Below are 14,458 nucleotides of genomic sequence, written 5' to 3'. Positions count from 1 at the left end.
CACACTGAAAAGCTGATGCCTGGACTAGAAACAGAAGTCTGAGACTGCAAAAGCGACATGGACTTTCTGGAGGAATCATGCGAGGTAGCTCAGTGGCCCACTCCCAAGCCTCAGCTCCACCTGATCACTCCTACCTCCTTCTCAACCCCCTTCTCAACCCTACAGTGTATGCACCAGCTTTGTACCATGGCTGCCTTCTCTCCTTCTCTCACTCTTATCCTGGCTAAACCATCTTTGGAAGATCTTATATAATTGTGTAATTATTTCTTCTTTGAATGTTAGAACTGGCCAGTGAAGTAAACTGGACCTCAAATGTTCTGTCAAAGACTGATTCAATGAACTTACCCTAATGATCATAGGACTATTATGATTTCCTATTGTTTATTAAGTTTCAATAAGCTATATTTTTCCAGAAACCTTTCCATTTCATCTAAATTTTCTAGTTTCTGCCACAAGCTTTCTTATTAACTTTTTAATTTCTTCTGGTCATTAGTGATTTTCTGTTTGCTATATTTTCTAATAATCTACCACAGGCTTTTACTATAACCCTAATATTAGTATGTGTCCCTTCTATTTACTTGATCAATCTCTCCAGAGGCTTATCAATTTTATTTTTTTCTCTTTAAAGAACTATTTTTGGCTTTATTAAGCCTTTTTATCATGTGCTTGTATTCTCTTTCATTAATTTGTGCAGTCACTTTTATTATTGCCTATCTTCTACTTTCTTTCGGTTAATTTTGCTATTGTTTTAAAAAATTTCTTGTAAAGGCTGTTTAGCTTGTTAATTTTTAGATTTTTTTAAATCAATATAAGTATCTAAGAACATATATGTTCCTCAAAGTGCTGATCTAACCCCAACTCACAAGATTTTATATTTAGTATATGTGTTATAGATCAGTTCAACCTATTTTCTAATTTCCATTGTGATTTTTCAAGTATTTAGAAGTATATTTTGTAATTCGAAACATATGGAAATTTTACAACTTTACCATTGATTCATATTATCTTCATATTGTGAAATGGAATAAATGTTGTACGATTCCAATCCTTTGATATAATTTGTGTATTCCTTTTTGTCCAATCTGTTAATTTTTATATCTGTTCCATATGTATTTTTTAACATGCATTGAATAAAATACAACTTACCAAAATTCATGGGATGCAGCAAAAGCCGTGCTTAAAAGGAAATTTATAGCATTGGCTGCTTATATTAGGAAAGAAGGAAGATCTAAAATCAATAATCTAAGCTTCCATCTTAGGAAACTAGAAAAAAAAGAGTAAATTAAATACAAAGTAAACAGAAGAAAAGATAATAAGAACTAGAAGAATAAAAATCATGAAATTAAAAACAGGAAATCAATAGAGAAAATCAAAAGCTGGTTCTTTGAAATAATCAGTAAAATTGATGTGCCTCTAACCAGGCTAGACAAGAAAAAAAAGAGAAGACACAAAGTACTAATATCAGAAATGGAAGAAGAGACATCACTACAGATCACAACTCTATGTCCACGAATTTGATAGCCTAGATGAAGTTGACCAATTCCCCCTAAGACACAATTTTCAGAAACGCAGAAAAGAAATAGACAATCTGACTAGGTCTATTCTGTTTGACACTATAATGTAGACTCATCAGTTGTAATTAATGTGCCAGTGTCATGCAAGATATTGATAGTTGAGGAGTCTGTGAGTTTGTGGGGATGGAAGTAAATGGGAACTCTGTACTTTTCACTCAATTTTGTTTTGAACCTAAAACTTCTCCAAAAAATTTTTATTAAAAAAAGAATACATGTTTTGTAGTTGATGCAATGATCTCTACATATATGTAGAGATATATAGATCTCTTTTGTTAATTACGTTGTTCAAATCTATATCCTTGCTGACTTTTTGTCTATTTATTATAAAACAACACACACTCACAAACACATATTTAACTTCAATTTTTCAGTTATCCTCACTCTCAACTACACATCCCACCATTACTGGAAGCAGAAGTTTGTGTCATGGCAGTTCTTTATTAGTCTATGCCATTCTCCATTTCCTGCAAACAGACATTCATCCTGTCAAACTCCTACTCAGGCTTCAAGATCTTCCTTAAGGGTGACTTTTCCAAACTGGTTTCCTGACTGCCTAGCACAGCTAGTGACTTACGCTTTGTCACTCTATTTGGATTATCATCATACTCTTGTCACCTGTTATTATTCCTTCAAGGGCAGAATTTTTCTATAGCCAACACCTAAAATGGTTACTTCAAATACTGTATACTAAACAAATGTTGGCAGCATAAATGGATGATAAAATTCATTCGGCAGAATTATAATGGGAAAAATGGGAGATTTGGCCAAACTCCCTCCAACCTCAATCCTTTCTCCTATTCACGTTGGCTTACAATTTTTCTAAGGTTTCTGACACTTGTGTATCTCCTGCTCAGATACAGAATTATATCATTTCTAACTTGGCTAAGCAGTCCCTGTTCCTGCTTCCCGCTCAGATTAGTGATGAAAGACCATGTAGAAAGAGAGGCCACAAGGAAAAGTCTGAAGGCAGCTCAGCAGAAAAGTGAGGCTGTCTCAGATGTTCCAGCCTCAGCAGAGCTGCTAGATGAATTCAGCCACACGAGTGAACCCATCAGAAGAACTGCCCAGCTGATTCCAACCAACTGCAGAATCATGATAAATAATAAATCATTCCAACGTATGGACACCAATGGGGGAAAGTGGCGGAGGGGTAGCGATGGTGGTGTGATTAATTGGGCAATTGGGATTGACATGTATACACTGATGTGTATAAAATTGATGACTAATAAGGACCTGCTGTATAAAAAATAAAATAAAATTTAAAAATTAAAAAAATAATAATGATAAATCGTTGTTTTAGTCCTAAAATAAATCATTTTAGGTTTTGGAGTGGTTTGTTATACAACAACAGATATGGGAAATACCACCATACCATTCTGGGTATTTGAGGCAAAAAGAAATGTAATAAGGAATTTAGTTTTACAAAATCATTGGGAAGGCAAGATGAACCCCTCCTGGACTATGGAGTCCAAGGTTACGGATACACCTCCTAACTGTGATCCAGATGTCAGGAAGCTTCCAAGGCTGCTACCGCAGGTGTTGTCACAACTGCCTCTCAAACCTCAAAGCTGGTGACTGAAAACTGAGTGCTTGAGTCTGCTTCTACCTACTCACCCCCCCACACACACCGCGCCTTGCATCCCAGCCACCACAGCAGCTGGAAGACGGCACGCACGTCACTACTGCCTTCCGAATCTCTTACAACTACTTCTAACTGGCACACCTTCCATCATATCCAGAATCCTAGATTCCAGAGACTTTGAAAAGTGCAGGTTCAGCTTTCCAACCTCAAAGACTGGAAGGTGCATGGAATGAATGATGAGAGAAGTCTAGTATTCATGACCACAGTCCTCTGGCTCTGAATTTAGTCAGTATGACACACAGAAATGATGTAGGAATGGGAACACAGCAAATATGATTTCCCATTCTGGTTCTGATGTTTATTAAGTGTTTGAACTTGGTCAGTCAGGAAACCCTCATCCCTGATTTGGAGGGTTTTTCAAGAACTCAACACGGCTTTCGTAAAGTTCCTGGCAAAGTGCCTGGCACATAGTAGGTACTCAGTGATTGATAATGGTTATTATTAATGGAGGAGAGGACAAGTGAACAAAAACTACAATATACAGAAAGTATTATTTGACCATGTAGGAAAAACATCTAACAGATTGGGAGAGAGAAAAGACATCTTAAAGAAGGTGATTTTGAAATTTGAGATGGGCCAGGAAAAAAAATGGCACAAAAGGGAATTCAATATACTGAGGTTTCTCTGGCCCCTTCCATAATTCTCTAGGTAGGACCATGACTCTGGCGGCTCTGTGCTTATTTCCAGAACACTTCATAAGAATGGTATTTAGTGTAATGTCATTAGCCTCTGATTTTCTCCCTTTCATGTTTCCAGCTTCATGTATAGTATTGGAACAAACACTGGACTAGAAATATATCTGGGTAGCAATCCTACCTTTGCCACCAGGTAGTTTTATCAGCAGCTGATCTGAGATACAGCACTTAGCTTCTGAGTTTTCACCTCCCTTTCTGTAAACAAAACCTACAACTAAGAAAGCAAAAGCAAACAAACATGACTTAGATAATTTCTGTGACCACTTCCAACTTTGACAATCTCAGAAATACCTTGATCCACTTATCCCCAAGCACAGCCCAGTGGTTTTTAACAGTTGACTCACCATCCATATATCAGGCACTCTACCCCTGTCCAAAATAGGAATCCAACAAGAGAATACGTATCCAGCAACGAGATGAAAGCTTACTTAGTAGATTTACATATTAACCACTAGGTTTGGCCTTCATAGATATACTTCATCACACTGATCAACATTGGTTGGATAAATGTTGGAACCAATGGGAAAAAAAAAAGGGTAGTAAAAACCTGGCATCTTTATGAAATATGTTATTGATCTTCAAGAGTCATATTCAGACGCTTTCAAGTAGCTCCCACCCAAGCATCTCTTTAACAGAAGATGGGGTACTTGGCAGGTGTTAGGGAACAAGCTCTTGTTAATGTGAGCTTGGAGCTTTACGCACATGATGCTAATAGTACCCTTTTAAAATATACAAAAAGTACTTCGACTTTATTAGGATTTTTTTTAGACTAGTTGCATAATAATTCTCCTATTGCTTTAAAAACTTTATAAAAATAACTATTTTCTTCTTTTTGTCCCTCTAGCAAATAAACAAACAAGGAGAAAGGGGAGAAGATTCACGATTAGCTCAGAACAGAAATACATTTTCAAGTCTATACATGAGAAAACGCTAGAAGATAAAGCTATGAAAAATCCTAATCTAGTCATATTAATAAATTCTAGTGATCACATGGGGAAGAACAAAAGCCCACTGACTTTCATCTGAATAGGCATCTTCAGTACTCGTCAAACTGCCAATTTTGTTTCAGGCTTTGGAAACGCGTGCACAGTTTGCATTGTTTTTCTCCCTCTGCCTTCTCCTTTTTCAAAAACTGAGCTCTGGGCAATGGTGTTATATTTCTATTTCACTTCTTTTTAACACATCAAGGGCAAGGGTAAAGCAGAGCATACGCACAGGAAATGGGTTAGTGCAAATGCAACTACACACCAAAACCACATGCCTGGGAAAAGACAGTGACAATGTTGCATAGACTTTTTTAAAAGAAAAATTTCCTGGAAATATAATAGTTTCTTTACATCAATTATATGCACCAAAAGCATATTTCCTCCAACTGTCTTCAACCCACCTAATCAGGGTATAGAATTAATGCTTTGAAAAACTTTATAAGCATAGATTAAATATTAGTATGTTTCTTTCTGAGGCTGCCTATTAGGAAATAAAACACATCCTTTATCTCTTTTAAATAATCACTTGGTATTTGTTAGGTGTATATTTGGTGTAACACTCTCTTTACTAGATGAAGAAAATGGTAAATGATGCCATGACTTCTGATTACTGTTAGCAACATCCAGTAGTGAAAACAACAAACTATATATATACATAAATATTTGACTTATATCCAGAATATATAAATTAGACTTTAAAATGAATGAGATAAGCTGACAACCTAATTTAAAATGGGCAAAAAATTCGAATAGATTTTCTTTCCTTTTCTAATTCAGAGTTTCTCTCTTAGGAATTTGCCTATTTCAGGTATTTATCTTGTCAGTTGAGATCTTTGTATATTAGAAATATTTGCCTTTCTTGTTTATTTTTATTATAAACATTAACCCAATTATGTTTGTCTATGGCTTTTTTATTTTTTCTTTTGCCATAATGAAAATTTAAGTTTTTATGTATTTAAATATTACTATTTTGTCCTTCTATAATATCTGGGGTTCCTGTCTTGATTAAGAGAGTTTCACCCTATTAATGAAAAAACAAACAGTAAAACATAGTCAAATTAATAAAACTCAAGACAAGTTCCTTGAAGAGACTAATATAATAGCTAATTCCCCTCGAGAACACAATTAAGGAAAAAAAGAAGAAAGTAAGAAATTCAAGATTAAGAATGAGAAAAAACTGGATAAAGAAGAACAAATTAAATGTCAGTAAAAAGAAGTGACACAACTGAGTTCGTCTCTTCAACAAGTCAATGTTATTATCAAAAAGGAGGAGGAGAATGGTTTTAAATTAAAGACTTAAGAGACAAGACAACCAAATATCTTCTAGGATTAAATTCGGGATTCGGCAAATCAGCTATAAAGTGTTTGGGGAACAATTGGAGAAATTTGAATATGAACTGGATGATAAAAGTTATTAAGAGATTGATATTGCAGTTATGCGGGAGAATGTTTTTACTCTTCGGAGAGAAATGCTGAATTGCTTAAAGATGTAGGGTTATGACTTCTCTAATTTAAAATGGTTCACGATAGCTGGGGGTTAGATGGGTGCTCACTGTATTCTTTTGAAACTCTTTAGACGTGTTTAAAATCTTTATAATAAAATTAAAAAGAATACAGGATGGGGGAATATATATAAGTTAACGCTACGTGCAATTCTAAAGCAAAATGTTTTTGAAACCTGGAAAAATGGGTGCTATTCATTGTAAAACATAAATTATTAAGAATTAAAAGAAGATGTGTAAATCTTGCCTAGACCAATTACTATAGAAAAGATTTGAAAGTGATTATAGATCGCCCCTTAAAAAAAAATGCACCAGGACCAGATGGCTCCACAGCTGGATTCTATTCAACCTTTGGAGACCAAATGATCCCAATGTTTTAAAAATGATTGTAGGCCATGGAAGGGGACAGCAATTGCTCCAATCCACTTCAGGAAGCTAAAGAAATCTTCCTGGCAAAATGAAATAAAGTCACTTCCACAAAAGAAAAGAGGACCAATCTCACTCATGTATAGAGCTGCAAAATTCTCAAAGAAATAATAGAAGACAGATTCAATTTTATGTTGCTCTCTTTAAAAAGTAAAAGAAATAATTATGTTATAATTTGTTATATAAGGTGTATTTCTGTGAGAATTGTGAATACCTGGAGTAATCAACATATTGAAGAATAAGAGAAGGGCATTGAAATGCCTAGAAGAATAAAATAAATACAGGGTTTAACTATGCATGTAAGAAATTGAAAAGTTCCCATTCTATGTTTACTAATCATTTCCTTCTTCCTCATATCAAGCCAAAATCTGCCTCTCAGTAATTTTTACAGATGGAGAAATAAAGGTCCTGGGACATTAATTCCCTAAGGCCAGACTACAAATTAAATCCAAAGCAGGATAGAAAACCCAGAGACTGGTTTCCCGTCCAAACTGTTCTTTCCTTTCAAGTATGTGCCTCTCTTTGAGATATGCCCCAAGGATTCTGGTGGACTTATTGTGCTCTGCATGTGGCGTGTGGGCAAAATATACAGCCCAGCAGAGAGTTTCACATTCAAATCACATTATGTTAAGTGAAATTTTCTTCCAAAGAGTGATCTGTCTTCTAAACACGGTAACAAATCCATATCAAATTTAATTCCTTTGCCCATAAGCAACATGGAGGCACTCAGCTTTGTCAAATGGCTCTAGCTCTGGCAAAGACTAATGGATGCCCATAAATATCACACCTCTCAAATCATATTTTCCTTGCTGCTTTTTAATATTCCCTTGGCAAGGTGAAGAAAAATGGACCTTATGAAATAGGATTCAGCCAAAAAGCCACTGGAAATAAATTCAATTGTTTAATTTTTATCTTAATATTAGAGAACAAAGAAATGTTTATGGCAAAGTATTTTTCTTATATTTTGGTTTGAGATTCTGATATTTTATTTACTTATTGCTGAATAGGACAAATTTTATACTTTCAGTAGCCAAATACAATTATTTTAATTTACCCACCCCAATCACAGTCACTACAGTGCCATGGCAAGTCACCTACTTCTGTGGACCTCTTTTCCCATTATAAAAAGAGGATAAATGTACTTTTCCCTAGATAGGGAACTAGGAAGGAAGTCTTGATAATATCACAGAATAATTTTAGCTTAGACATTTGTACCCTAAGCCTTTTTTTATTAATTAGCAAAATGCTCCTCCTTCTAATTTCAATGTTATTAAATTATCTCTCAGTTTTGTCTTATGGACAGTGGGGGCAATATTTCATGCTTCATCTGCCTTTTAGGATGAATTATTTTAGAATCAAATGAAATAGTGACTATATTTTGTAGACTGTGTAACATTAGGCAAACTTTAAATGGTTTGAGACCTTGAAACCTTGAGACAGGCTGATGGCCAGGCTGACACCTAGGGTGCAGTAGACTTGGTATCTCTTAGGAAAGGTGGCTTAATGCCATGGAATTAGTACAAGGGGTATTGTCCTAGTTTCTACAATCTCTGAGTACCAAAACCTGGACTCACACCCAGGTCTTCAGACTCCTGGACTAACAACTAATGGAATTTTCACACTATTGTATCTGTTGTATCTCTAGATACAGTAAAGATAGTACAGTTTTCACTTTTATACTTATTACTGCTAAAGTTCCTGAGAGCTTTCCTTACTCATAAGACTAGTGTAATCGGCCCTGGGCAAAGTCACGGAGAAGGATGATAGGAGAGGACTATTGACAATTTCATTTTTCTAGTTGTATAGAGTTTCAAACTGTACCAGGGCAGGTAATCAGTGCTTACTGCATCTTAAGAAAGCCATTGATGCTTTTGAATAAGGAGGGAGAGTGCCTGAGCTTTAAAGAAGGAAAGGAAGGCAGGCAGGAAGGAAAGAAGGAAGGAAGGAAGGTAGGAAGGAAGGAAGGAAGGAAGGAAGAGGGAAGGAGAGAGGGAGAGGGGAAGGGAGGGAGGAAGCACCAGAAAATCCCATATTATTGAGACAAATGTTTTCAATCTTAGAGCTCTAAGAATATAAAATATAAAACGTTAATACGGGTCCTATCTGAGAGACTCCATTTCCAGAATATTACCCTCCACCCCTCACTAGTGTTTTACATCAGTTTCTCTATTTGAAATCAAGTTATCTGAAGGCAGAGACCATTTGCTTTGCTCCCTGCCCCCATGGCTTACGTTGAGATCCTGTCCAGAGTTGAGAGTCCATAAATGTCTACTATTGAAAGTGGGGTCATTTCTTTCCTATTAAATGGCTTGGTCCATGCCACCTCAAATAAAGAGGAGAATTAGAACTTGATAAAACTTGATTGCAGGCTATGTGTTCTAAATACTAGGAAATATGGAACAGTAAAAGATTGAATTTAAGGTCATTGAACAAAATTTGTCACTTCATGACTTTTTTTTAACTTTAAAAATTTTTATGGAATCTGTAGTTAATACCTTTTGTCATTTCATTGTAATTTCTTTTGTGAAATATTATTTTACTTATTAGTTTGTGAATAGTTTATTACACATGTGATACAAAATCCAATAAGCACACAGGGTGTATATATTAACATGTATATTAATATATATCGACACTCCTGTCTGCCAGCTGTCAAGTTCCCCTTCCCAAAAGCAATAACTGAAATCTGTTTCTTGTGCAACCTCCCACACGATTAATTTTGGAACATTTTCACCATACCCCAAAGAGACTGTGTACTCATTAGCTGTCACTCCCCACCTTCCCCCAACCGCCTCCAGCCCTAGTCAACCACTAATCTACTTTCTGTTTCTAGATTTGCCAATCCTGGGCATTTCGTTAAAAAGGGTATCATAAATGTGTGATCTTTTGTGGCTACCTTCTTTCACTTAGCATAATGTTTTCATGGTTCATCCACATTGTAGCACACACCAATACTTCTTTATTGCCGAAAAATACTCCATTGTATGGATATACCACATTTTGTTTATCCATTCAATTGGTGGATATCTAAGTTTTTTCCACTTCTTAGCTATTATGAATAAGGCTGCTGTGAACATTCTTGTATAATACAACTTTTTATGTGAATATATGTCTTCATTTCTCTAGGAGTGGAATTGCTGGGTCACATGGTAACTCCATGTTTACCATTTTATCGAACAGCCAAATGGCTTCCAAAGCCGCTGTGCCATTTTATATCCCTACTACCAAAGCACAAGGGTTCCAATTTCTCCACATCTCCCCAACACTTGCTATTTTCCATATTTTCATTATGACCCTCCTCGTGGGGTGGTATCTCATTATGGTATCTCACTGTGGCTTTGATTTGCATTTCTCTGATGACTAATGGTATTGAGCATTGTCTATTTACATATCTTCTTTGGAGAAATGTATGATCAAATCCTTTGCCCATTCTTCCATTGGGCTATTTGTCTTTTCATTGTTGTGTTACATTGCTTTCTTTGTTTTTGTTTTTTTTAACTTTTGTTTTTAGAGCAGTGTTAAATTCACAGCAAAATAAAGAAAAAAATACAGAGATCTCCCCCTACCTCCCCACCTGTAAAACCTCTGCCATTATCAACGTTCCCCCACCAGAGTGGTACATTTGTTACAACTAATGAACCTACACCGACACAGCATAATCGCCCAAGTGCCTAGTTTACATTAATTAGAATCTTCACGGCACTTTCATAGGTTTGCCTTTACAAAGCATCTTAGCCATGTCTCTCTAGGGAACTGAGAGATGGGTGACCAGCAAAGAGTCAGAGAATCCCAAATTAGCAGACCTGAAGTTGTGTCTCTGCAGCAAAGACTGTGTGTGTCTATGCAGACACTCAGTACTCTATCCTTGAAATCCAGAAGGCATCTTAACTAAAAGCTACATGACTGTCAAGGGCCGTTATTGAAATGTCCTGAGTGTAAAGGTCACTTACATTTACCCTCCTTCTCAGTGTGACCCATGGAGTGAACATCATACAGGGTAAGGGTAGGACAAATAGGCATCTGTTCATCAAATCCTCTCACACTAGTGCTCTGGGTAACCCCCTGAAGCTGGAGAAAGCGAAGTTTGTGGTAATAAAAGATGGGCGAGTGATTTTCTGTTACTTGATACTCTTAAAGAATGGGTTGCGTGGGATCTCGGTGTTGTGAAGCAGCTCAGTGCCTTGCTTGCCATACCAAGGACACATTCTGAGGAATTTTCAGGTACGCCAGCCTTCCCTTCCAGCACACCTTTCTGTCTGTCTCTACCTCAGGCACTCAGCTCTCAGACTGCACCAGCCCATCGAACCCTTGGGAAAGTCATCCGCAAATCAATATTAGTGAGCAACTCCTGTGTTCTGAAACCATGGAGAAAGACTAGATACCTCTTCTTGGGAAGCTCAAGTTCTTTCAAAAGTGCTTAATGAACTATCTCTCTCAAGAAAGTATGCATTTGAAAGCATCACCACAAGGCACACCTGTCAGAGGAGGGTGTGGCTGGAGGGAGATACTCCCATAGAGATCTTGTGTGTCACCACAAGGCAACCACCTACTTTGCTTACCCTTAAAGGTGACCTTGGTCACATATTGGGTACCAGTGTGAAAGCATATAACGCAAGACACAGTAGTTTGCTATGAAGGGTATAGTAGAGCCGACCAGTGTTTCATATGGCACATCCCAAATCTTCCAGAGCCTCTGTCCGTCACGATTTCTAAATAGAATGTGCTGAAATGATGCCACACCAGTACCTCTGGCTAACTGAATCCCAGACATCAGAGAGCTGACTCAAGTGCATCTATCAGCCACTTAAGAGTTCTTTATACCCAAATGCAACCTTGTGTTAAAACTATATATTGGCTTGGGAAAAACGTCAGGGTCACAGATTTATAAAAAGCTGTTAAGAAAAACCTAGAATACTTGGAGTGGCTGCCCTGAATCTCTTCAGACTGGTATCCTAGGGGCGGGGGCTGCTCTTCCCGACTCCCGGCCCCACATGGAGTTGGAGAACCACCCTGGGGTGTGACTCAGGATGAGAATTCTCAGAAGACTTTAATCAGAGATCTAGGGACAATGTGCAGGCCAGATGCATGTGTGGCAAGAGTGGGAGAAGAAAAACAACACAAATATAAGTCCACCCGCATACCTGACCCACACCACCTGGGAAGGCCACCGTCAGTTCTAGCCAGTTCACCCTATGTGATACTCCCCAGCTTCTTACCTCACATTAATTACCCTGATTTATTGGTTTCTAGCTTGTATTATCTGAAACTCCCTTGTTCACGTACTTGTATTCTTTTATTAACTTGGTTATCTGCTGCCTCCTACCCCAAGCTCAAAAACCTCATCAGCCCCTCACAGCCTTAAGGTGGGGCTGGTAGGTTCCCCCTCTTAGCCCAGTTTCCAGAACAACGTGCACTGGCACATAGTAGGCGTTTCATGAATACTGGTTGAGGCATCTATGAACTTGCAAGCTTATTCCAAAGCCCTGAGTGAGGACTTTGGGAAAAGGAGACTTTGAAAGCCTGGCTCGGGAGATGCTGCGGAGATCCCAGCCACCAGACCGTTTATAAGCCTCTGATCCGATTCCAAGGCTGGAAGGGCAAACTGAGCTCTGCCCGCGCCCTCTCGCCAGCCCCGGAAAGTCGGGGCGAAACCAACGCGGCCAGAGCTCCAGCGCCGCAAGGAGCCTCCAAATGGGCACGAGGGCGGTGGGCAGGCCCCGCCCGGAGCCCCGCGGCCGCCGCCGCCCCGCGCCCCTCCCCCGCCACACGCCGGTCCTGGGGGCTGCGGGCACAGTCGCGGGTGGCCGGCTGAGGCCGGGGGTTGGCGCGGGCCGGAGCCGCCCCACGCGCGTCCCGCGGTCCCCACTCCAGAGGCGCAACAGCCGGGTCGGGGCCGCCTGCCGAGTTGGCCGCGCGCGCCCGCAGGAGCGCAGAGTTTGGAAAGTCGTCGCGAAGCTTCGGCGGAGCGCAGGGGGTGGGGGGTGTCAGAGAGAAAAACCCGCCTCTTGCGAGTAGAGCGAGGAAGGCGGGGGGGGGGGGGGGCCGGGGGAGGCTCCGAGTTCCGCTTCCTGAACGGCGGTGGGTAGAGGAGGTCGGCGCCGGCGAGGGCGGCGGGACGCGCGCTCCGGGCCCGCGACGGGCGATGGCCAGCGAGCGGACCCGCAGGTTCACCCGGAGCCTGCTGCGACCCGGGCAGGCGGCCGAACTCCGGCACAGCGCCGCGTCCGCCGCCGCGGTGGCTGTCAGCAGCCGGCAGCAGCAGCAGCGGGTGAGTGCAGCGCGTCCTCCGCGCCTCCCCGTGCGCCCCGGGCTGCTGGGGGCCCGAGCCCGGCCTCCCGGAGCCCTCGGCGCCCGGTTCCCTGCCGCCCCCCGGCTCCCCCGCCCCCGCACGGCCTCCCCCGACGCCTCGCCCGGGGCCGCCAGCGCCACCTCTGCGAGGCAGCGGCACCGACGCGTGAGGACCGGGGGCACGTTTGGGGACCGGGGACACTCAGAGGATCAGCCGCGCGGGCAGCAGAAGCGCAGCGTGGGAGAGGATGTCCCTGGGTTTGGGGGTGTGAGGAGGTGACGGGAACGCATCGCGAGCCCCGTGGGCGTTAGGTTGTGGGGTGCCAGAGACCCGAGGTGTGGATAGTCTACGGAGCGGAACCCCTCGGTCCTCGGGTCTCCGCGCCCCCTTCACCCCTGGCGACTAGGGCGCAGGAGGAGAGGGTGTGATCCGAGGTCCTCGCCCGGGCTAAAGCTGGGAACCTCACCTGAACGCTCTCGCGGAAATAAATGCCCTTCTCACCCCCCTCCCTCCACGGGGTAAAAACCCACAAACCGCTTTATAGGAGTCCAGAAAGGGCTGAGGGAACTAGCCTGGAGGAGACGTGGGTCGTTAAGTATCCAGTGGTTCCTGGTATTTTTCTAAGAATGTTCCGCAGGGTTCTCCCGCCAACTTTACTGGTTACTTCCTTATTGAAACGCCTTCTAAGAGAGCCGGGTGATTTCCGCGGGAAATCCCTGGGGCAGCAGCCAGGCGTTCTCATCTGATGCCCAAATCATATCCATACCTCCCCAGATGTTCGTAAGTTCCAGTAGGTGTCACACTCCGGGTTGGAAGTGTCAGGAGGAAGAAAAATGAACTCTTGTGGGAAAGGGAAGCGAGTGGGAACAGACTTAAAGCAAGACTTGGGTTCAGCAGCGACGCTCTTGGCCTGCCTTTGCTGGACCGGAATCCCACGTTGTGGGTTTCATTTTACTTTTTGCCAGGAAACATCATTAGGAATTAAACGGCTTCTTTTAAGAGTGTCAAAGAAAGTGTTACTCTTGCAAGTCACCCATCAGGAGGGAGCCAAGAGCTGCCCAGAGCCAGTTCCCACAGCCAGGACTTTTCTCTAAAGCCAGAGGTTGGAAAGTTGAACAGAACGGAAGCTAATTGCCTGGCAGAGGAAAGAGGCATCAGATGCCCAAGAGGGTGAAGGTGATTGGAGTGTGAAATGAGTCAGGAGACAGTGGCCAGGGTGCCTTCTCTTTCACTTACCACTGGCTGCAGTCTGCAGGCACCCAGAGGGGATTTAACTGTTAGTAGACCCTGTGCCAGGGGCTGCCCTGGTCCTGATATCAGCATGCACATTTTCAAGGCAGGAAG

At 41.3% G+C, this 14,458-nt stretch overlaps 1 protein-coding gene across 1 annotated transcript in view; it reads left to right on the top strand.

Annotated features, from left to right (window-relative positions):
- Window positions 1-12,967: 12,967 nt before the first annotated feature.
- DOCK10 (dedicator of cytokinesis 10) overlaps window positions 12,968-14,458 on the top strand; it is a gene marked incomplete at both ends in the record, with an annotated part of 280,006 nt that continues 278,515 nt past the window's right edge. The window contains one exon of the mRNA XM_082841820.1: window positions 12,968-13,093. Within this exon, the coding sequence (XP_082697946.1) occupies window positions 12,968-13,093 (126 nt within the window). The remainder of the gene's footprint in view (window positions 13,094-14,458) is intronic.

The sequence above is a fragment of the Leucopleurus acutus genome, assembly GCF_964270905.1.
Source record: "Leucopleurus acutus genome assembly, chromosome: 6".
Taxonomy (NCBI): Eukaryota; Metazoa; Chordata; class Mammalia; order Artiodactyla; family Delphinidae; genus Leucopleurus; species Leucopleurus acutus.
This window is presented reverse-complemented; position numbering and strand designations above follow the sequence as displayed.